At 54.1% G+C, this 23,146-nt stretch overlaps 1 protein-coding gene across 1 annotated transcript in view; it reads right to left on the bottom strand.

Moving 5' to 3' along the window:
* Positions 1–23,146, bottom strand: part of TG (thyroglobulin) — a 202,785-nt gene that overhangs the window by 87,604 nt on the left and 92,035 nt on the right. Inside the window, exons 36-40 of the mRNA XM_037048581.1 lie at positions 14,982–15,116; positions 13,374–13,538; positions 9,207–9,426; positions 7,399–7,492; positions 5,265–5,424 (exon numbers count right to left, since the gene is read on the bottom strand). Of these exons, the coding sequence (XP_036904476.1) occupies positions 5,265–5,424; positions 7,399–7,492; positions 9,207–9,426; positions 13,374–13,538; positions 14,982–15,116 (774 nt within the window). The remainder of the gene's footprint in view (positions 1–5,264; positions 5,425–7,398; positions 7,493–9,206; positions 9,427–13,373; positions 13,539–14,981; positions 15,117–23,146) is intronic.

The following is a 23,146-nucleotide window of genomic DNA, read 5'->3' as shown; positions in this document are numbered from 1 at the left end:
CAGGGGTGACTCAAAGTCTCCTGAGCTCCCCTGTGGGCAGCATTTCCAGTGTCTCGTCTCTCCCCTCCAGTGCAGTGCTGCCCGCCCATGCAGCTCTTGCACAGCCCCCAACCCCGCCCGTGCCCCTGACACTTCTGTCTACTGAGCCCACACACCCTCCCCAGCGCTCCGGCGACCTGCAGGGATCCTGGCTGCCACCAAGCCCAGAGCCACTGGCCAGCCTCCCGGATCAGCACCTTCCTCCCTGCAATGAGCTCCCCCCTACATCCATGGTGGTGTTTTTTTTTAGTGAATTTATTGGGGTGCCATTGGTTAATAAAATTACATTGGTTTTGAGTATACAATTTTATAATATATCATCTGTACATTGCATTGTGTAAGTCAAGTCTCCTCTGTCACCATTTATCCTGGTCTTTTAAACTTATATTTTGATATTTTCTCCCCCCCATCTCTCTCTCTCTCTCTCACACACACACACACACACACACACACACACACACTGTGCCCTACCCTACCTAAAATCTCCCATCTCACCCCATTGTCCCTCGGTCATGGTCTGTTTTTGCAGCACACTCAAGGCCCTGTGGGACAGGGTCATACTTCCAACCTGCACCAGTGCCACAACCTCCCAGGCTTCTGACCAGTTGCTCAAACACATGGCACCATCCTTCCCAGGCCCACTGGGCACGTGGGTGGCCTCAGCCCAGAGCCCTTGCCCTGTCTTCCCTCCCTTCCTCCTCTGGCCCAGCCCTCCCTCCAGTCTCAGCTGCAACCTCGGTTCACAGGCGGCCCTCGGGCGAAGTAAGAGTCCCCTCTCAGGGTATTCTCCCTGAGGCCTGCCAAGCTATGCTGAGCCCCCACTAAAACCAGTGACACATAACAGGTGCTCAATAAATGGCAGGTGACTGAAGGACCATAGTTAGGAGGAACAGGACTTGGTATTAGGTGAGAAACTTGACCTCTGTATTCCCGGAGGAAAAAATCTTGCACCCCCATCTCCCACTGGTACCCCAGTGCTGACAAGAACCCTGGCTCGGTGGACAGAGCAGCAGGAATTTCCCTTCCTGCTGGGGAGACTTTCGGAACTTCCCCCAGTGCTTTTCACGTGCCAGGGTTGGGTGTCGCTGCCGCCGCCCTCGCTGAGGACTTCTGCATCTGTCAGGACCAGTGCGTTTGCTTCCAGGGCCTTAGGCAGGGCCGGAAAGCGGGACGCCCACTGAGTCGGTCCATGCCTGCATGTCCAGTGACAAGGGGAGTTTGGGGAGGGCAGCGCTGACTCTTGCTTCCCATCTCTCATTGTCCCAATCCCGTGATAAGGGCCAATGCTGACACTGTGGGGTGACAGACCCTTAGGAGGCCAGAGTGAGGCAGCGTTCAAGGGGCTGCTCGTCACACACGTCTGGGTTGGACTTGACCTCATGCCAGGCAATATGCTAGATTCGGCAGAGGACGAGACCGACGAGAGGCTGACCCTCGGAGCACCCCGCCTCAAGGGCAGGCATAGAAGGCCGCCACCCAGCTGGTCTGAGGATCACTAGTCCAACCCTTTACTTCACTGGTGAGGGACTGAGACTTTGAGAAGAAAAGAGTTTGTTTAGGTGCCAATTTGACTTAAACTCCAATGCAAACTCAGAACTTTTTGTCCTAACATACCATCCAATTCGACAAACATTTGCTGAAAAGCTATAATGCACAAGACACTGTGTTATTTTCATTAAAAAAATCAGAGAGCTCTATTTATGGAACTTCCTCTGCTCCAAAGCCTTCGTAACTCCCTTCCTCCTGCTGCATCAAGTCCAAACCTCCCCTTGGCTCTTCAGACCATCTCCAAGCAACGCCAGCCTGCACAAGCGGTCGGGGGTCCCTGGGTCCAACGCTGGCCCTTGCTAGCTGTCTGGGCCCACCCACCACATCCACATTCCCTCCCCTGCAGTCCAGCTAAGGCTGGGCCCCGAGTCCTCTTATTCTCAGGGCCCCATTCCTATCCTGCCCAGCTCGGTCCTGCCACAAACATGAGCTGTCCCGTGATGCTGGGGACGTGAAGATGGAGAGGGCTGTTCTCCACTGACCAGGGGCAGGCCATTCAGTGGGGAGACGGGTGTGAGTAGAAGACCTGGCCAATGTGACAACACCACTACCCACACGGCCCAGCTGTCCCCGAGCTGCCCCTCCACCTCCAGGCTCCAGCCCCTCCAGTCAGAACCAACCCAGCAAACACTCGATTGTTTCTTCATTGTTTTATTGGCTCTTGCCTGCAAATCCGATTTCTTCAAGGATCCCTCTACAGCTCCTTAGCACTATTCTGAGCTCACAGGGGGTGCCCGCCCCCGTCCTGTTGATGGCCGTCAGTGAGAGGCAGCTGGAGTGCTGGCTCAGCACACAGGCTACGGGGCTCGAGGAGCCAGGCACAGGCCCGGCTCCACCACCTAGCAGCTCGGAGGGCCCTGGACGAGTTCCTTACCGGAACTCGATTGTCTCCTTCCATGGAGAGGGGATAACAACAGTGCCCACTCCATTCAGCTGCTATTATCATTAAATTGGTTGATACTGGCAAACAGAACAGAACAGTGCCTGGTATAAAGCTCTGTAAAAGTTGTTTGTTTTTTCCTAAATGGAGTAAAATGGGTCCAGGTCCCGGCGTTGTCTCAGAGATGCACTTCGCAGAGCTGGCCTTGGCTCTAGTGGCCCCTGTGATGGGTCCCTTGCTGGGACAGGCCTCGGTCCTGTTGTTCTGGCTGGGGGCATGGCAAACCCCTCAGGAGGCCTCCAAGCGCCCCAAGCGTGATGAGGTCATGGTGACGGGACCCTGTCTGGCCATCTTTCTGGCTCCCTGGCCAATGCTCACTCTCCCCGTTCCCACTCCCAGAGGAGGGCCTGCAGCCACGCCCTGGTGCCCCCACGCTCCCTCCAACCCTGCACGCCCCCAGTTGCCCTAGCTGTGCTGCTCTGCCAGGGACAAAGGCAGTCGCTGCCCACTCTGCCCCCAGGCCCATTTCTTCCTGCAGGATTTAGGCTGGGGAACTGGCCTCTCCAAGCCTGACACCGACCCCTCACTTCCTCTCCAACTGCTCAGTTCATCAAGAGCCATGGCTCCCTGCTGGGTTCGGCTGCCTTGTCCAGCAGAGAGCACGGGTTTGGCTAGCAGGCCACAGAACTGGTGCCAGCGTGTGTGGGCATCTGGTTCCCACCCCTGAGCCACTGACGGCACGCACATGTACCCAATGAGAGGATGCACTCCGCTACTGGGAGATTTCAGGGACAGACCACAGCATTCTCCAAGGTCCTTCCTGAGTTTCCCTCCTGGCTGAACTGCCAGGAGGTGCCGAGGAAAAGATGCAACATCTCGGGAAGGTGGGAAATGCTAGGAGGTTTAGCAAATAACAAAGAAAAACTGCCAGAGGAGAGAGGAATGTGAAAGACCGACCCAACTCAGTAAGCCCGAAGGCTGTTTCTGGACACCCGTGGGAAGAGGCCACAGCGTGTTTCTTCTGCTTTGACCACCAGGGTTTATCAGCCAGCACACCACTCCGAACTGCGGGGCGTAGAGCCCCCTGTCCTCTCTGAGCCTCGTGGCTGCACCCGGAAACCACCACACAGCGCTGGCCTCACAGCGTTGCCCTGGGGATGACACCGGCTCGTGCAGGCCAAGGGCTCGGTGAGCTGGCTTTCCTTCTCTCTGGCTGATGGCTTTAGGCACAATGGACAAGGTGCACTGCAAATCAGGACTGGAAGGGCTGAGGTTCTGGAAGTTCCCTTGGCCTCCCACACCAGTGCCCCGCCGGCCGCTGCAGAAATGAGTTTCCCTTCCCCGAAGCGCACAATTCTCAGTGAGACTGCAGTCCATGCAGTCATAACCCTCCACCCACTCGGGGACAGCGGACACATGGAAATTCTCTCTTCTGTCTGGGAGTGCTCTGAGCCAGGGAGCCGCCATGCCAGTGGCAAGCTGCGCCTGACCGCAGCTCACCAGGAGAAAAGGCCTGGGTTCCGCCTCTTCAGGGAAAGGGGCTGCTGGCCCCGGGTTTGTCAGCCGGGTCTTTGAAAGGGAAGAAAGTCCAGGTGAAGTGTTTTCAGGGTGCGAACAGCCAACTCCGCTCCCCCGAAGGCGCTCTGAAGTCTGTTTATCGTCCACGTCTCCCACCTTGGCAGCTGGTGGTTCTCTCCTAAATTGTTGCCAGTTTCACGGTGGTTGTCCAGGCCCAGAATCTTCGTGGCACTCACGGCCTCATGCCAGGTGGCCCACCAACCCTCACTCCCAGCACCCCAGGGGGTCGCGCTGGATGCCCATCCCCTCACCCACACGCTAGTCCCGATGTCATTCCCGTCAGACTCCCTTCCACCCACCAGACCCCTCTCAGCAGGCGAGACACCCCAGGGGTTAAGCGGAGTCCCGGGAGAACAGAGACCAGCTCAGTGCCCGCCCTGAAGGCCTCAGACAGCCCTCTCCCACGCACCCCCTCCCCTGAGTCTCACAGTAGCTTTGGAAGTTGGGTAACATGGTTCTCATTTTACAGAGGAGAAAACTGAGACTCAGCGAAAGAAAGGGTTTGGGCCAAGGTCACAGAGATAATGGCTGGCTCCTCAAATTCCCAGACTAGCGTGTCAGCCCTGTGCCTGACGCCTGCCTACCACTGGTGGGGGCTGGAGATGGGGAGGATGTGGAAGGAAAATGGGGGGGGGGGTGGCCCAAGCTGCAGGCCCACCCTGGGGTGGAGGTACGGGCAGAGGACAGACATGTCTAAATGGAAGGGACAGGCCGATGTTCACCAGGGAGGTGGGAATCGAAGGGAAAGCAGGCTGCCGACGCAGCCCTCACTCCCAGGCAGACAGCTTCCCTGCGGGCCCAAGAGCCGCTGCACAACCCACCCCTCAGAGTTCTCCAGGGCGAGTCGACCTGGCGATGAATCCTGGCTCTGCTCTTGCCTGACTGTGTGAGCTGGGTCAAGTATCTAACCTCCTGGGGCCTCCACACACACACACACACATCACACACACACATCACACATCACACATCACACATCACAAGATAAGACATGCAATGTCCTTCGGACAGCTTCAGACACAAAGTTCAATCAGTGGTGACTGTCACCATGTCTGTGGGTGTTGGCATCCCTGCAGGGCCTCCTGAGCGTGCTGAATATTTCTGTGTGCTCAGCTGCACTGGAGGAGGGCCAGCGACCATGAGGGGATGAGTCTTTGGGAAGAAGGAGCCAGACACACAGAACAAGCCTCAGCTCGGGGATCGGCAGTCCCCACCAACTCACCAGAACTCAGGAAGCCGAAGACACCCACTCGGTAACCAGCAGTAACCACGATGAGGTTGCCAACAGCAGCCAGGAAGGAGCCATCGAGGACCAGGCTTCCCTTGCCGCCCTGGCTCTCCATGGTGTTGTGGAAGAACACCAGTACAGATGCACTGGGGGCCTGTATAAGTGGGGGGAGAAATATGGGAGCTAGACGTTGGCCCATTTTCACCCACAGGAGCTTGGCGAGGGCTCCTTTTCCATGTGGGAGCCAGATTCTGAGCCTACACAGGACTTCTGCCATCAACTCTGCCCTGCAGGCACACCTGACACCGTGCTATGGGCTGAAATGTGTCCCCCGCAAATTCACACACTGAAGCCCTAACCTCTAGGCCTCAGAATGTGCTGTATTTGGAGACAGGTCCTGAAAAGAGGTAATTAGCTAGTGGTCCCTGATCCAATATGATGGCGTCCTTATAATAAGAGACTAGGACATAAACACACACACGGAGGAAAGACCACGTGGACACACAAGGAGGAGGAGGAGACCATCTACAAGCCAAGGAACGTGACTGCAGAAGAAATCAACACCTTGATCTTGAACTTCAGGCCTTTAAAATTATAAGAAAACAAATTTCTGTAGTTTTAAGCCTCTGTTTGTGGTACTTTGTCAGAGCAGCCCAGGCAAGCTAACAAACCCCGCTTCACAGAGGAGAAACTGAGGGTCACAAAAAGTGAAGACACTTGGCCCGCAGTGCAAAGTGCACATGTGGCCGGAATGGCAGCTCACAGCAGAGGCACAGCCTGTGTCATGGAGCCACTCAGGCATCCAGGACCCCAGTTTCGGCCACTAGTTTATTCCAGAAGGAAGTTCTGGGTCCTTGGTGGTCCTTTCCATCTGACCTTTCTGACTGGAACCCCATCCTGGTAACGCAGAGCTACCTTTGACTGAGCACTGACCAGCAGCCAGGCACTGCGCTAAGAATTTTATTCCTTCAGTCCTTAAACAGCTCTATGAAGTGCCATGTTCTTAGTTTTACAGATAAGGAAGTGGAGGCTTAGAGACGTGGAGTAGCTTGTCTGAGCCCGCACAGCAGCCCGGAGGGAGCGGAGCTGGGCTTCGCGCCGAGGCCGACCCTTTTATATCAGACTGTAGTGTTCCCACTGGAGGCCCCAGCGCCCCACCCCAGGCCGGGGTATGTGCGAGGCCCTGGTGTCTCATGCCATCCGGGTCCTGCCTCTCCCTGCTGTGACTTCCCCACTCCACGGGCCATAGGTTCTGACACACCAACAGCAAGCGCCAACTGAAGACTGGCTCGATGGCTGCTGTGCCCACCTAGAATGTCTCCTTAGAGCCACCACCCCCGTGGTAGGCACTCTGATGACCATAAGCAGCCTGCCCATTCTGGAGGTGTGGGAAGAGGCTCAAAGTGGTGAATTTGCTTCTAAAAGAACCTACGGAAGAGAAGGGGCTGACCCAGAATTCCGACTCTTGGCTCCCCTCCCAGCACACTCTCCTGGGTTCTTCCATCTCTTAGGTGTTGAGTCTTCATATATGATGACATTTTAATGCCCTAGACAAGGGCTGGCTGAGCTGGCCCTGGTTCCACTTGCTGAAGTCTATCAGACAGGTCAGGGCTGGGCCCTGGGCCCCCTACTACAGTGCCCTGAGTTGTTTTCATGGGCAGTGCACCGGCAAGAGGGAAGGCATCACCGTTTGGACCGCCGCAGCAAGAGTCAACGCAGCGAGGGCCAGGTGCAAGGTCAGGGTCAGCCCTTGGCCTCTGAGACCCCGTCGCCAGAGGAAGAGTCCACGCTACTGGCCGCTCCCCCGCAGGGTCTGTCCCTGTGGGGCCCACGCGCTGCTGTAGCATTCCCGGCTATGGCAGCCACACTCCTCCCGCCATGGCCAAGATGGGGTGACAGAGCAGCCAAGACAGGATGGCAAAGCACTCCCGGACCGGGGGCCTCCCTGCAGGAAGGGGCCCTGGGTTTGCAGTCAGGAGGGGGGATCAAGCCCCCATGCAGCCCAGGCACTGTGTGTCCTGCGGGGAGCGTAACCTGAGCAAGGAAGAGGGAATGGTGCTGGTGGCTGCGGGGTCGGGGTGCTGATGGGCAGTTTTCAGGCAAACACGGCAAAGGCTTCGGAACTCACGGTGTTCTGAGGGACAAACACGTTGAGGTACAAGCAGTCCTCGCTGACTCCGGACGAGGTGGGCGTTCTGATTCCCGGCTGCCAGCAGCTGGCCCTGCAGGTACAGGCTGTCTGACTTCCAGGGGAACCAACCAGAGACAGGCCCGTGTCCCCTTCCAGCCCAACACCAGCGGCCAGAGCCCGCCAGCTCTGCAACAGTTACGCAATTATGCCCCCGAATCACTGCACAGAGCCCAGCACGCGGGCCCCTCTATCACCACTCGGACTTCATCGGAGCAAGGCAAGTCTAAGCCACTGACATTTGGGGGTTCATCTGTTAGAGCACACAAGGCCCCCTTAACCATTCACCTCCCTCCCCATGCTCAAGTTAGAATGCACTGCTTTGCCTCTAGGAAATGGGGATGGGAGTGGCAACTGAATGTCAAGGAGAGCTGGGTGGCTATCACTGTCCCTGCCGGGGGCCTGTGGAGGAATATCCTTCAGAGACAAAGGCGCCAACCCAACACAGAGAAGAGACAACAGATGCTGCTCTGGGCCTTGGCTTTCCTTTGCTCCCAGTGTTCAGACCTGTCTCCAGACAAAGAGTCTGGCCTACTTTCTACACCAGTACCAAGTCCAAGGGTACTTGTTCGAGCATCTCCTGGCCTAAGAGCTGAGACCCTGTCTGGGACACACCTAGTGTCGACGTGATGGTAACTGAGCCAAAAGACAACCCTACCATCCTACTCGTCCCCCAGCCTCATCAGCCCCGGGCTCCCATGAACCAAGTGCTCTAATTAATCTCCACTCAAAAGCCCATGCGACTCGTCCACCACATCTGTCCATTGGGTTTATCCCTGGATGGTAAAGTGCTCCGATCAGGGCCGATTTGTTCCCTTTGCTTCCCGAAGGTGGAGAGTTACCGTGGCATTCTGCTCTGCATTCTTCTGCCACGGCCCTGGTTGAAGCCTTTGTCAGGCCTTGCCTGGAGTATTCAGGGGCCCCCATTTCGTCACACTTTCCGGCCTGGGCCTATGCACGGCCCAGCAGCCAGCCATGGGTGGCAAGGGGCAGGGAGGAGACAGTGGCCTTGGGAAAGAGCTGTGCACGCCTGTCGGAAGGGCAGATGCAGGGGGAGGGGGAGAGAGGACAAGCAGAGCTCTTTTCACAAGCACTCTGACTATGGTTTAATTGGAAGAACCACCAAATCTCTCTAACGTGTCAGCTGCTAAAGTCATATAGGCAGAGGAAAGAAAGGGGCAAAACTGGGGAGTTGATGAGGGAGGAAAACAGGATCTGAGTGCTTTTTCCCTTTCTTTTTTGAAAGTTTCTTTCAATATTGTCCTTCTTGGGGAAAAGCGTCCTCTTTCAGTTTTTCTCATTGCCTGCTTTCACATACACATTCCCTTCTCTGCTGTATTTCTCAGCACAGCTGAAGTCAGACATGGCCAGGAGGTGCACGTGATGTGTGCACCCCCCTGCAGGCGTGGCCCCTAGAAACCCCCCGTGGACTCTCCCACAGCCTCTTTCCCTGGATGCAAGGCCAAGGGAGGTGCGTGCTGAAGAAGGCGGAGCCTCCATCAGCTGGGCACCTGGACCCCTGAATGAGGCAGAACACCCTGACCCCTCCAGCACCAGATGGACTCCACAGAAGCAAGATCGTGCGAGTCACTGATATTGGGGGTGGCCAGATGTGAGAGCACACAATGCCCCCTTAACTCTATATCCCACACCCCACACACCACTCACACCACTCTGCCACCAAGTCTGACTTTGCCGGGTTAGAACGGCGGAGGAATTCACCAAAGTGTATTGCACTGGACACTTACCGTGGCTTGGTGGCAGCCCAGGACCCTGTCCAGTTCAAGGACTCTGGTGCCTTGAAGCGGCTTTCCGCCAGGGGCGGGGCAGCATAGGGCACTCCCAGGAACTGGTCCACTTGCTTCCACGAAGTGCCCACCCGGATGGCCTGGGACCTGCCCAGCAGCTGGCCATGGGGGCTGATGGTCACAGAAGGTACAGATGCCCCAGAGCCGAGCGGAGAGACATCTGTAGGGACAGGGAGTAGGGGAGGAGGAGGAGAGAGAGCAGAGGGTGCTCTGTTTACAAGGGATATTCCGCATATGCTTTAAGAAACAAACACTGCTCTTTGCCTTTTAAAAATATGGGTAATTCATTGAGACCCCCAAAGCTTACACTGAGTGAGGTTAGTGCTCAATGTAAAGAAAAACATGATAGCAGAGAGAGCTGGTCTTTCCCAGGCACTGATGGGGCAGAGGGCATCTCTAATCCCCTCTCTCCTGGCCATTGGCCATCTCATCAGTTCCTCCCAAGAGACTGACCCAAGCCCTGGGTCCCTTCCTTACTCAGAGCCTGGGGCCGGATGTGTGTTGAAATTGAGTTGTTCGGGTCTTTCAAAGAACCGAAGGACACAGACACACAGTGTGCGTCTTCCCCGGGAGGTCTCGAGGAAGACCCCGTCTTTGATCACAAGTATTGCTGTGATAGGGCGCCACAAAGAGGAATGAATACAGGTGATCGTTTCTTCAGTCACAAAATCCAGGTCAGATTTTGCAACCAAATGAGTTTGACACAGACTTAAAACTATTTCCTGACTTTTAGACTTTCAGAAGTCTAAAAGCAGCAAAGAAACGGGGGCCACATGTGCATTCATTGGAGAGAAAACAGGTGCAGAGACCTGGGGTGGGCAGCTGCCAGGCCTTCAAGCTGATGTGGGATTCAAGGCCAAGCCCTTCTGGACCCTGGCTCGGATCTTGCCCGGTTCAGCCAGGGTCAAGGGCCTCTGTGGGTGCCTGCAATGTCCTCCTTCCCTTTGCTCACTTCCCAACTCCACCCAGTCTGTTAGGCCAAGGCTGCTGCCACCTGCCGTCAGAGCTCCGTGCTCCAGGGCGCCTTCCACCCCCTCCCTGAAATGCCGATCACCAGACACCAACCAGCTGCCCTGAAGCCCTGGCTTATCTCCTCTACTAACTGCGCCTTCCAGTCGTTCATTTAGTTCAATAAACTGCCAGGTACCATTCTCAGGGACCTGAGACAGGCTTTGTCTGATTCCCCACAGGGCTTAGGGCCCCCCTTCCTGCACAAAGGACAGTCGTACTGGAGAGGACATTCTCTTCCTCCCTACCCCCTGTGTGTGTGTGTGTGTGTGTGTGTGTGTGTGTGTGTGTGTAGTTTCTTACTATTTCCATCAGGTGTCTTTGCTTTTCTCAGCTTCACCATCTGTTGATTGAGAGGAGCTTTGCTGTTCCCTCTGCAGCTGCTTGTTTGTATGTAATACATGTATGATGACTACCAGGAGCCTGGGGCAGGAGGCAGACAGACAGACAGACCAACCGGCCAAGTCTATCCATTTCTCAAAATCTGGGTATGATGCAATGGTACCACCGAAGGTGACTGTGCCCCAGGGGACATTCGACAATGTCTGGAGACAAGTTTTGGTTGTCACAAGGGTGAGGGAGAGAAGCTGCTGGTGTCTAGGAGCCGAGAGGCCAAGGATGCTGTCACACGTGCTGCCGTAGATAAGGTTAGCCCAGATCGNAGCCTTTTCCAACACGCCCCCCCCCCCCCGCCCCGCAGCAAAGGATTCCCCGGGGCCCAGCTGTGAGTGGCCCTGGGGCTGAGAAACCCTGGTGAGCCATGTGTCCGTGACCTCCAGACCCCCGAGGGTCAGCAATGAGGAAGATCCTATGGGTGGTCTGGGGAGTCAAGCAGGCCTGCGTTTTACATTATGGACCACACTTTGGAAAACTTTATAATTTTTGGAGGCTTCATTGTCCCACCTGCAAAATAGAAATAATAGCAGTCCCTACACCCTAGAGATGTCAGGAATAGGTGACATCATGCGTGTAATGGCTCAAGCCCAGTGACTGGCAAATGGCAACTCAACACATGGATGGATGGATGGATGGATGGATGGATGGAATGAGTGAATGAATGAAAAAGAGAGAGGGAAGAAAGAAAAGAGGGAAGGAGGAAGGGAAGGAAGCAGAGAAACTGAATGAAACCTTCTTTGTTGCAAAAACAGTGGAGTGTGAGTTGGAACACAAAATGGAAACTCAGGATGGAAAGAAATCGCTGCTGCTGTTTAGTCTGGCCGCCATTACAAATCATGACTGATCTCTCCCCCCCAGCGCCCTCTCACAAGACTTCCTGCTGCAATTGGAACTCACGGGGGCCCCGGCGGGCAGTTGAGGCTGTGAGCACCACACTGCAGGACTTTCCAAGGCTGGCCTGTTGGCTCTGCAGGAACCGGCCCCATTTCGTGAACGTGGCACCCTCCGAAGGGGAGCAAAGACAGAAAACTCAAAAGCAAAGAATTCCCAGGGAATGCAAGCTGGCTTTCCCACGGGCAGTGGTACTCGGCCCTCCCTCGCCGAGGCCGCCGGAGGAATCCCAGACGAAACGCGAGCCACCGTGGGGAAAATGGTGGGTGTGCTGTTCTCCCTTCTAAACTTTTCTGCAGAAATGGTGGATTCTTTCCAGAATATCCACGTATTTAGGCCACTCAGCTATTTCTTCCCTGCTTGGGTGAAGAGAACTAGCCCCAGCTCTCGGTGCCTTCGGTACTAGCAACGCCTCTGCGACTGCAAGTGGGCAAGCATCTCCCACTGCAGGTGCGCATGTCACGTGGACTTTAAGTCACGTGCAGTTCACAGGGAAAGGGCCTAACTTATTTGACAGAACTGACACCTCGAAGTCAAGGCCTTCCTCAGCAGGACGAACCCACAGACTGGCCATGCTGTGGGTGTAATATTCAGCTGAAATCCAACGTGGCGAAATAACAGAAATGTCCAGACAGAAGATGAGACTTGAGATCCAGGCCCGAGATCTCAGTACTCCCAGGCCTGAGATCTGTGTTCCCAGACATGGGGGAGGGGCGTCCTCAAGGTTTGAGGTGGAGGAAGGGCGGAAGAGGACAATTATCGCTGAGTCCAGACAACCCTGAAGGGCCATCCATGTTCTAGGATGGGGTGGGACAAATCCAACTGCTACCTAGTTTTATAAATAAAGTTTTATAAATAAAGTTTTACTGGCACACAGCCACATCCGGGGATTTATGAACTGTATTGTCTGTGGCTGCTTTCCTGGTACAAAGGCAGAGCTAAGTAGTTGTAACAGAGGCAACTAATATCATGCCTGTGGAATGCTGACCTCAGCCTTTAAGGCAAGATGGCAGATACGGCTGGCATCTCTAAAAATTAGTAATTGTACCCAAGAAGTCTGTTTGGGCAGGCGCACCGCCAGGCCCCCAGCTCCCGTGCGCCCTCTTACACAGACCTCACCAATTTCACTTGGTGACGGATTCAGGTGCCTGTTCCCATCTCCTTACCTGCTTCCTCCCTGCACCCCCAGGGCCTGACAATGTCTGACACGTGACAGCACCTCACAGGTGGTTTGCAAACTAAACCAAGCCAGGAGCCGCTGCCCTTTCTGCAGGGACTCTGACGTGGTTGTGAGGCAGTGTGGTCTTGTGGGAGAGGACTGGAGACCCGGCTCCAGTCCCTCTTCCGTCTCAACTCTCTGTGTGGAACCAGAGGAGTAACTCAACTTCTCTGGGCCAGCGCCTCCGGGTCTCTAAGACGGGATAAAAACCCTTATCGTACTGCCACACAAGATCAGCATGAGGATCAAACAACACAGGCGTGTGAGAGAACTTTCTAAACCACCAAACAGTAATAAAAAGTGGTCTGTGTAATTATTTTACTAAGAAACTCAAAGGCCAGAATGGCTTCCTTCTACAGCTAAAGGAATAAATGAACAAAGATGGCGCGGAGAAGGTCTGCACTGGATAGAGGGGTTTCTGCCTTCCTTCAGTCCATCCCTGGAGAGTGCCGCTGAGCCCAGGAGAACTCCGGCTGGCTTTTCCTTAAGGACCTTGAAAGTCACTGCCCACGAGTCACCACATACTTGAACAGTCCCTCTCAGCCATAGCCAGGCTCCCAGGAATGGCCCCAAAGGCACAGGCCTGGACTTACTCAGCTTCCGGTAGATGTAGGCGGCCTCTTCACGGAGCAGAAGTTGGCAGTACCGGGCCTGCAAGCTGTGTGTGCAGATCTGGGCATCAGGGTAGAACATACACCTCAGCACACCAGGTCGGGTCTGCAAAGTGGTGACCAGGCAGGCTTGGTGACGGGAACACTCTGAGGATTAGAGGGAGAAGACTGAGGGCTGGGCCTCAGAGAGGGCTGGGCCATCACCCATCCATCCATCCATCCATCCATCCATCTATCCATGCATCAGTGCATCAATGCATCCATCCATCCATCATCCATCCATCCATCCATCCATCCATCCATCCATGCATCAGTGCATCAATCCATCCATCCATCCATCCATCCACCCACCCACCCAGCCACCCAAACACACAACCCACCCACCATTTATTCAGTCAATGACTTACTCATTTGCGCACCTGCTACACACCCCAGACACTGTTGTGAGGGCTAGAAATAAAACACTGGTGCAGGAGGACCTGACTCTCCCATCAACCCACTTTCCTTACAACGGCCAGCTCTTGAGTAGTTCGTTTATTCATAAAAGTGCTCTTGTCATTCACCTATTTAAAATACCCCACGGCTCCCCGCTGGTCACAGGATCGAGTCACACCAGATAAAGCTCCCTGTACTCCAGCCTTTGCCTTCTTCTTCCACGTCACCTGCCTCCCCACCAGGGGAACATCTCTGCAATGCTCCACCAGGGATGACACCATTTCCCATGTGTGCCAGCTCCTATACTGGATAGATCATTTAAATTAGGCATGGCACTTCGGCCCGAAGAACAGCTTTGAAAACAGTGTTGCCTCACTCGTTTGGGCCACTGTGTTCTGCCTAAAGGCCTTATTTCCACCCAGACTCTGTGCTGCGGTGCCACCCAGGGTTGTGCGGTGCACGACCCGCACCTCTGTACCTGGCATGTCTGTAAGACGTGCACAGTGTTACCCGCCCTCACAGGGGAGGGGATCCATGGGACACAGCATTGGGGGTGTGACCATTACCTAATCCCCACCTCTTGCAGAAGCTGGTCTTTGTGGCACATTTCCACTGAGTGGTCACCCAGCTCTACCTCTAAATGAAGTGCATTTGTGGACAGCTTTGTCTATAGGAAGTTCTTTATGTTGCACTGCGAACTGTCTCTGGAAATCTGAGTGCCAAGCATAGGTCTGGGCTTTGCCCCATGGGCTCGGCCAGAATGAGCCAGTTTCTTCCTCAGCACCACGGCCCACCTGGCATCTCAGGACAGACGCTGCAGTTCACTCACTGCCTCCATCTCAGACTAGCCAGCCCCCTAGAGCATTCCTCCGACCCTCCCCCAACCTGGTTCAATGTCACTCATTTTCTATGTGGTGTGTATCCCCGTGGGGACCATGACTGCGGCTGACTGTGGCTGACTGTGGCTGACTGCAAGGGTGTGAGGACACTGCAGAGGGGAACGCACCCAGGGTCTCCCCCAGGTCAGTCCCTGCCTGCCAGTACCCCATGGTATCTTGGGGTCTCCTCTGTGTTCCCGAGGTCAGAATCTTGAACTGCATTCGTATGAGGTCCCATCCCAGTCAACGCCACTATGGGCTTGGAGACTCCCCTTACCGAGCAAACAGAGGTCTCGGGCAGCAGAGAAGTTGCTGGTGGCAGCTGTGCTGACGTGGGCAACATCAAAGCTCCTGATGGACGGGTCGATGGCTACTGAAGAGAGGGCCAGGGTCTGCCACGAGTCCAGGGCAACTGGGAGAAAGCACAGAGGACAGCGGTCACACACTGTGGTCACCTGGTGTATGAAGATAGCAAAGTGCCACCTGATGTCCCCAGAGGGCAGCCCCAGGGTACCCTCTCCCCGGTCTTTATTGTAGTGTGATACATTCCTTTATCTACCCCTCCCTTCTACAACCACCTATTAAAAGTTTTTTACGGGCCAAGCTCTGTACCCCAGCTGAGGGATGCAAAGGTTGAAAAAAAAACACAGAATGAACAAGAGCATGGCTGTTTTTTCCAAGCAGGTCATGGTATAATGGGAGGAAGTCAAAGAGAAGACAAACATCGTGCACTTGTTCGAATGCAGTGATTAGAACAGCACCAGGAACATCGATAACAACAGACGTATGTGTGCCTGCACCCATGGCCAGGTCTTCACAGCACGATATCGTGAAGCCCTCCCCCGGCCCACAGAGGGAGGCACTCTCTACACAGACGCTGTGGTGTGCTGCCCGGGCCCCCTCCAGGGCTGAGACTTTCATCTCCCCAACCTATGGGAAGTCGGTGGCTGCAGGCTCCCGGCTGAGTCCCTCCCCAGGAATTGCCTTTGGCCTGGATAAGCTGCTGCCCCTCCCCAGGGTCATCCTGTGCCCCCAAAAGCTAGTCCATGTGGGAACACAACGACCCAGGCCCTTGCCTCAAGATGGGGCAGCTGTGAAGGGCCAGCCCAGTGTGACAGCTCACTGAAGCACCGATGGGGCCATGGCTGAGGTGGCATCACAGCTGGACTTGTGCCCCTGCCCAATCTGTCCCTCACTTCCTTGCAGCTGTGGCTCCTAAAGGCACCACACCCAGAGCTCCCAGCCTGCAAATCTCCATCGCAAAGCCTGTTTCCTGGAAAACCCCGGCTAAGATAGAGACCATGGAGCACGGGCGAGGTTCAAACAGCTTGCCAAGAGTGTGCCCTTCTCAAGGGTGGAGTGAGACTGAAAGTAGGTCTTGCCCCTCCCCCCCACCCTACATGCTGCTTCCCACATCCTGTGCACAGGTCGTGCTGTCACGGCAAGTGAGAAGGACACGCAGTGTAGCTGCCGGGAGGAGGGCTGGCAGAGATCTGCCACAGCACCTGGGTCCCTGTGGGGACAGAGGTGACCCTGGACAGGGGGCTTCAGCTTCCACTGAGAGAAAGGACTCACAGCCTGGTCAGTGGGCACATTATTCTATCTACGAACAGCATTCAAGAGGCGAAGTGCTGCCCCCAACACAGGCCTGCACGCTCATTCGGGAGTGCTCTCTCCAGGGAGCTGTTCCATGGGCGCGCCATGGAGAATTAATGGCGGAAATCTATTTACTGATTTTCGGTTTTGTCTTTGACATTTTTCAGAAGCTCACGGCACTTTGCCTTAATATATTTGCGAGCTTGTACTGTGTGCTAGCAGAGCTCTGAGGTGACCTAGAGACGGCGCTTTGTGGTTTACAAAGCGCTGTCACTCACCAGCCAAGCCCTGTGGGGTGTAAGCCTCACACCCGGTCCCCGCAATGTCCCGAGGGAGGGGTGGGCAGAGATGTCAGTGCCCCCTTCACAAAGGAAGGGTCGGAAACTTGCAGAACTTATGTGACTTTCTAAGAAGAAAGAACTGGTCAGTGACCAAGCCAAAGATAAACTAGACCGCCTGGCTCTAAGCTGTCCCCTCCATAGCCGAACATCCTTTCCAGAAAATCGTCTCCAGGTTAAAAATAACAAGAAAGGCCATTGTTTTAAATACCACCACACTGTGAGGGAGCGCCTGCCATTTTTTTTAAATCAAACCTGCTTCTGACACCAAGCAGTGGGGGCCACCAGAATCAGGACGGCAATAAAGAACCAAGACAATCTTAACACCTCCACCCTTTCTTCTTTTTAAAAATAAAAACAGAAAAAGAGAAGTCACCAAAATATACCACCAGACTCCACCTGGACTCAGCAAGAAGAAGGCAGACCCATACTGGTCTTGGAGCCAGGGGGCCAACTTCAGTACCAGGAGCCCCGTTTTTCTGAACTTGGGACCCATTTGCACTGCCGCACACTCTACACTTTCATACTTTCAAGTATACTATAGAAAGTATACTTTCTATACTTTCTCAGGTGTCTTCCACGTGCTGCTGTTCTCACGGTCAGTACAAGTGGCATTTTGGCAACGTGACCAAACTGAGCAGCACATTTTTGGATGACAAGCACAGCGCCGTTTCGGAGAGCAGTTATGATGGGGCTTCAGGACCCAACCTGCCAATTACGGTCTTAAAATGGAAGCCCCAGCCACACTCTCATTTTGACGGATGTCTCGGGGAAAGCGCTGTAATTGAAGGATGAGTTTCATCTCTAAAGTGAGAGCCAGCTCAGCTGTCGCCATCCTGGGGCCTGGAGCTGAGTGTCTGCCACACCCGCCACCTGTCCCCATCCTCCCATCAGCAAGGGGCCCCCAGGATGAGAGATGGCTGTCATGCCGAATCCAACATCTGGGGTTCACACATCTCACAAACACGCCGAGGACAGTTTCTTTGTGAATGCCAAAGCATGGGAAGCACAGGGCACCTGCAGAGCATTTCGTGAGTTTGCCAAGAACCCAGCAACACCACTGCCTCCAATATTCACTCTCACCCAGGCTGCAGCACTGTGACTGTGTGCATGTTACAGACCGGGAAACAGATCCAGTAGCACTCAAAGGCCTTTGCTGACATGGGGGGGCATGCCAGGGCTCACGTGAGCTCACATCCTTTAAGTTCAAAGCCAGGGTTTACTACAACCTAAGATCTTCTCTCCAGAGAATCAGGTAGTGAGAGCTTCCGGGCACACCCGAAGGATGAGTCTGCACTAGAGCCACATCTGTGGCTTTTTGATTCGCTTTAATTTTTTCTTTCATTTAAAATATATTTTATAAATGGCAATGCTAGCATCACTTAAGTTTTTTAAAATCTCCTCTTGAATTGGAAATGCCATATTTAGCGCACGTGAAGTGCTGCTAAGTAAGGACTTCTGGAGGGCGGCTGCTTTTTCATTCATTTTGTTAATTCTGGTTCGACTCACACACTGCTTAAGCTCCAGTCACTTTGTGATACAGTTTGTCCTCTAAGGGTAAAAGTCTCCCCATATTGTTTTTCTTTTAGAAATATTTCTCAGTTACTGTTGGCTATATATTTATCAGATGGAATTCAAACCATTTTGTCAAGTTTCGAGAATGCTCCTTTGGGACATGAATTGGAAAAATGGGTTTGAGAAAAAGATTTAAAACTCTTTATGTTTAATTTTTGATGTCATTACAAATGAAATAGGACTTTTTCATTATAAATATTTTAAATAGTTATTATTGACCTAAAGGAAAGCTATTTCTGGGTGTGTATTTCTTTCTAACAGGACACTGAGTTGCAATTTAGCCTCTTTCCTCCGTGGCTACTTTGAAGACAGGCTCCAGCTGGATTCCAGATTTAGCAATGACACGCCACAGACCCTGTAACTAGGCATGGCTCTGAGCATCATTAATAGGACGGACTCTGATGAAGCAGCCAGGCTTTTTGAGTTCTGTCCCAGCTCCTCCCCTTAACAGCTCAGTGACTTTGGGCGAAACACTTCTCTCCTCTGAGCCTCAGTTTCCTCGACTGTAAAATGAGGGTAGTACGAGATGCTCTCTCCTCGAGTGGAGATCAGGAATCACTGAGTTCCTACTACAGGGGCTGGGGGGACTCAGTAAACACAGCCATTTGCCTTGGCTCTGGGCCAAGCTGCAGCCGAGTCACTGCCTTTTCAAAACTGTGGAGGTCTGAGCCTGACTTAGGTACCAGGGGGCGTCCTCTAAGGGGTACAGGAGCCCCAACCATGGTGGCAATACCACAACTCGCTTCCTGATTTCTGCCCAACCGCTGCGTCCCTTGCCACACGCTCCCTCCAGCCTGGTCTCGGGGCACCTGCTTCCTGCCTATCAGCACCTCGCCCTCCACCCTCTGGCCCTGTGGCTCCTCAGCACACTCTTCACACAGCAGCACCAAGAGTGTGTGCGCCTGCCTGGCCACCGCATCTCTGTCCCCACAGGAGACCTGCTGCTGGAAACAGTAACGTTTGTGAGTGGTGCCTCAGGTTTCTGCGAGCCTCATGGGCACCCACATGGACCATCCCTGCCTGCAATCCCCATCCTGTTCTTCACCCCCACACTGCAACGCTTCCTCCCCGGGGAATGCATTCAGCACCCACCCTGCTGTCCCGCCCAGGAATCCTGTCATCCTCATTGCCTCCCCTCTCCCTGGGGAGCTGTCCTTTCTCCTCTGTCAAGATTCTGGCCTCACCCATGTCACTGAAGTTACAGGCACTCCAGTTCCTGAGATCCAGCCAGGCATCCGTCACCAGCCTTACCCACTCTCATGTCATCGCCATATTCCATCCAGGCCCCCCTTCCAATCTGATCACCCCAATCACTGCTGAGCACCCTCGGGGCAACAGGCCGAGTCCTCAGAGCCTCCAGCTGCACTGCCCCTCCCACTTGCGGTGCACCCCAAGGGTGCCACACAGTCAGATACCACCACTCTATAAAAGTTGAGCTGTTGACTCACAGCAACTGTCCTCCCAGCAGGAGCATGGGCCACAGGGAGGAAAGGGGACAGGATAGTCCCCATGGCCACAGAGCACTCCTCGACATCACAGGGCAGAAACTGGGTTCAGAATCCACTCTGTCCCCAGCAGCCTAAGACCTCCTCCTTCCCAGCAGCCAGAGCACACCCTCTTGGCCTCTGCCCCAGACCCTGCCCCAGGCCTGCATGGCGGTGCTGACGAGTCTTGGCAACAACCTAAGTATGAAACACACCTTGGAGAACATGCCCTTAGAGGTAAGAGGCCATGAGGGCTCATTAGCAGAGGGGTGATGGTGACCCTAAAGGGGAGAGAGAGTGACACGCAGCCCCTTCCCTCAATGACAGAGTACACTGGCAAGGGTGCTACCATCTAGTGAGTAGGCACCAAGCATTTGACCGTTCCAGACGATCTGACCCCCCCTCACAATGCCCCACCAAGATGAACAGCAGCCCTATGCTACAGAAAAGAGCCCACAGAAGGCAATGACCTACCAAGGTCATGGGGGCAGAGTCAGCATTTGCACCCGGGGCACCCCATGGCTTTAGGTCCCACAGAGCAGCTGTGAGTGGGTGGGGTAGAGGGGAGGGAGGGGCTGGGGGCAGCAGAGAAGTAGGAAGCCTGGTGGGGACGGCCGGGGCACCTCTGGGGCTCTGGGCAGCATGGGCTACATACAGCCTCAGCACAGGCAGGCCTCGGGGGTATGGAGCTTCTTTATTCCCTTCCAGAACGTGTTGTATTCCCTTTTAATACAAACTAAGTTTCTTTCTTTGAGTCACTAGATGAGAACGCATTTGGAAATTTCCACCAATATATGGAAAACTATGTTAATTTCATTTTTTTGTCTTCCCTCCCCCTCCCTTTCTGCCTTCCTTTCCAGACATCAGTTAAAGGAGAAATGTTTGATTTGGGTTTCAAGGCTTACTTAAGAGTAATTGCAACCATTAAAAATAGCTTTAAAAAAAAACTAGAAAACCACATAACTGCAGGCATGTGTTCACCCAGTAGGGACAAGTCTGTCACTTGCTGTCTGGGTAACCAGAGGTAAGTCCCTGCTCTGGCCCTCATTTTCTTACTTGAGAAACGGGGAGGACGTGTTTTTCAGTGTTTCTGAATCAGATCAAAGTACAGAAATGTCAAACCAGTAGCAAACGCCAACCCTCTTTCCAACACTCTTTCCAGACCCATTTTTTTAATGAAAAAAAAAAAGAAAACGGGGTTTTCTTAACGATCACCAAGACTCAAGATGACAAGGAGTGTAAGCCGCAAGGCTTCCAAGGATACAGGATTCTTCCTGTTCTTGGTGCCGTCAGAACCAGGCACAGCGGCTCTTGGAGCTGAACACAGGAAAAGCCTGAGGCCATAGCAGAGGGGCTTCCATGCCCCAGCCGGCTGGCTGGGGTGAGATACCAAAGTCTTGACACCCTTCAGGAAGGAAGAGCGTCTTGGGCCCCCGCACACTGCCGTGACCTCGGGCCTAAGCAGAAAGGAACACACTCACTGATGCGCTGAAGTGCCCAGAGCTGGAGGCCCCCCGAGCTCCCTGGGGGGGGGGGCTCCCGCGCCACAGCCGCTTTGGGGAAGGGCCCACCCTCAGACATCCTGACTGCGCATCACACACGTCTTTCAAGTGCGAACCACGTCACGCTGGGCTATTTTTACCCTGCCAGCACTCAAATAAAAACCAGATGTTCCTTTGATAACAGAAGGAAGAAGAAGAAAAAAAGACACTTGTTGTCATGTGTTCTTTTGAAAGACGATGAGCGAGGGCCAGATCTGCCTGCTGATTTAGCATTTCTCTGGAGAGAAGGCCCCAGCCCCGCTGCGCCTCTCTCCACACTTACAACACGAGAAAAATACCTGGACACATATGCACTTCTGTTCAGCCTCCACATACCCACTTTTCAGCTCCCCGGGGAGCCTGCCTTCATCTGTAACTTTGCCTCTCCAGGGCTCAGCCGTGGAATGACAGTGATGACACCGAGGGTCGGACTGTGTCTCCCCAAGACCCTGAAGTCCTACTCCCACCCCGGTACCTCGTAATGTGATCACGTTCAGAGTCCAGGCCGTTACAGAGGTGATTCAGATAAAGGGTCATTAGTGGCCCTTCTTCACCCAGAATGACTGTTGTTCTCATAAAAAGGGGACATTCGGGCAGAGTCATGCACAGGAAAGATGATGTGACATGGGAACGACATGGTTCAAAGATGGTCATCCACACACAATGGAGAGGGTGCCAGAATAGATCCTTCCCTCGCGGCCCAAAGAAGGAGCCAGCCCTGCCAACACCGTGACCATGGACTTGCAGCCTCTGGGACAGTGAGAGGATACGTTTCTGTTGTTTGAGCCCCTTGTTCGTGGTGCGTTGCCATGGCAGCCCAGGTGGACAAACGCAGCCAGCGACTGCACAGTAGCCATGAACATCCATTCCCTGACACCCAGAGAGCCTGCTGTGCCCCATGGCTGTGCCCCAGCACAGAAATGCTAATCCTAGCAACAATTCTGATCATCTGGCCTAGTACATGTTACAGTGGCTAGTCTTTAGTAAGCAGTTCCTATTTTCCAGACACATTGCAGTGGGCTACATGTGTTGTTTAATCCCTCCAAACATGGCCAGGTCCATGGCTGCTCTGGTCACCCTGCTGGATGAGGTGGCATTGCACGTTGTCAGGAGGGACCACTTTGGGGGCACCAGGTCCAGCCTAACCCCAGCCTCATCAGCTCTGACTTCGGGTAAATTACATTCTAGGTCTCGATGGCTATTTTGTTTTAATCTGTAAACTGGAATAGTGGTGTCCCCTGTGTCACAGGACAGGTCTTTCTGCACGTTAAGGGACACAATTTGCCAGTGATTGTCCCAGCCTTCCTGTGGGAGGGGCTGGAGGAGCTGGGGCTGCCGCCCCCCCCCCAGTTGTCCCCATGCAGGCGCCATCACCCCCAGTGTATGCACGGCACGGAGAAGCCAGCGCTCCAGATGCAGAGTGAGGGCTGAACAGAACAACGCCTGCAAACTGCTTGGGGCAGAAGAGGTAACAATAATATTTAGAAGAACCTGGCCCCCGTGTGTCAGGGGTTTGGACATGTCCAAAGCCAGAGCTCCTACTCTCTGCCAGTGGCTGAATGCCCGAGGGCATCTACGCCATCGCCTGTCCAACAAGGTGTTTCCAACCCAAGTGTGAACATCAATAGTGCTGATAGGACTGCTGCTTCCCCTTCCGCTTGCTGGTCAAGACTGTCCCACCATGGGGCACAGCTCTGGTCCCGGGGCCAGAAAGGCCAAAAAAGACCCACTCGGATGACTCAGGCACTTGGGGCAAGGACAGAGAAGACAGCACATCTCCAGGCTGGAACACGAGTCTGCAAGATTTCTCCTTTGAAAGCCAGACAGTAACTATTTTAGGCTCCTCTAGCCACGTTTCCTCTCCATCCCAGATTACTCTACATTTTCTTACAATACTTTCAAAGTGTC

This window comes from Sturnira hondurensis, unplaced genomic scaffold (assembly GCF_014824575.4).
Source record: "Sturnira hondurensis isolate 20B ecotype Veracruz unplaced genomic scaffold, ASM1482457v3 Scaffold0006413, whole genome shotgun sequence".
NCBI classification, from domain to species: domain Eukaryota; kingdom Metazoa; phylum Chordata; class Mammalia; order Chiroptera; family Phyllostomidae; genus Sturnira; species Sturnira hondurensis.
The sequence above is the reverse complement of the archived record's forward strand: the minus strand, read 5'-3'. Positions and strand labels throughout refer to the sequence as shown.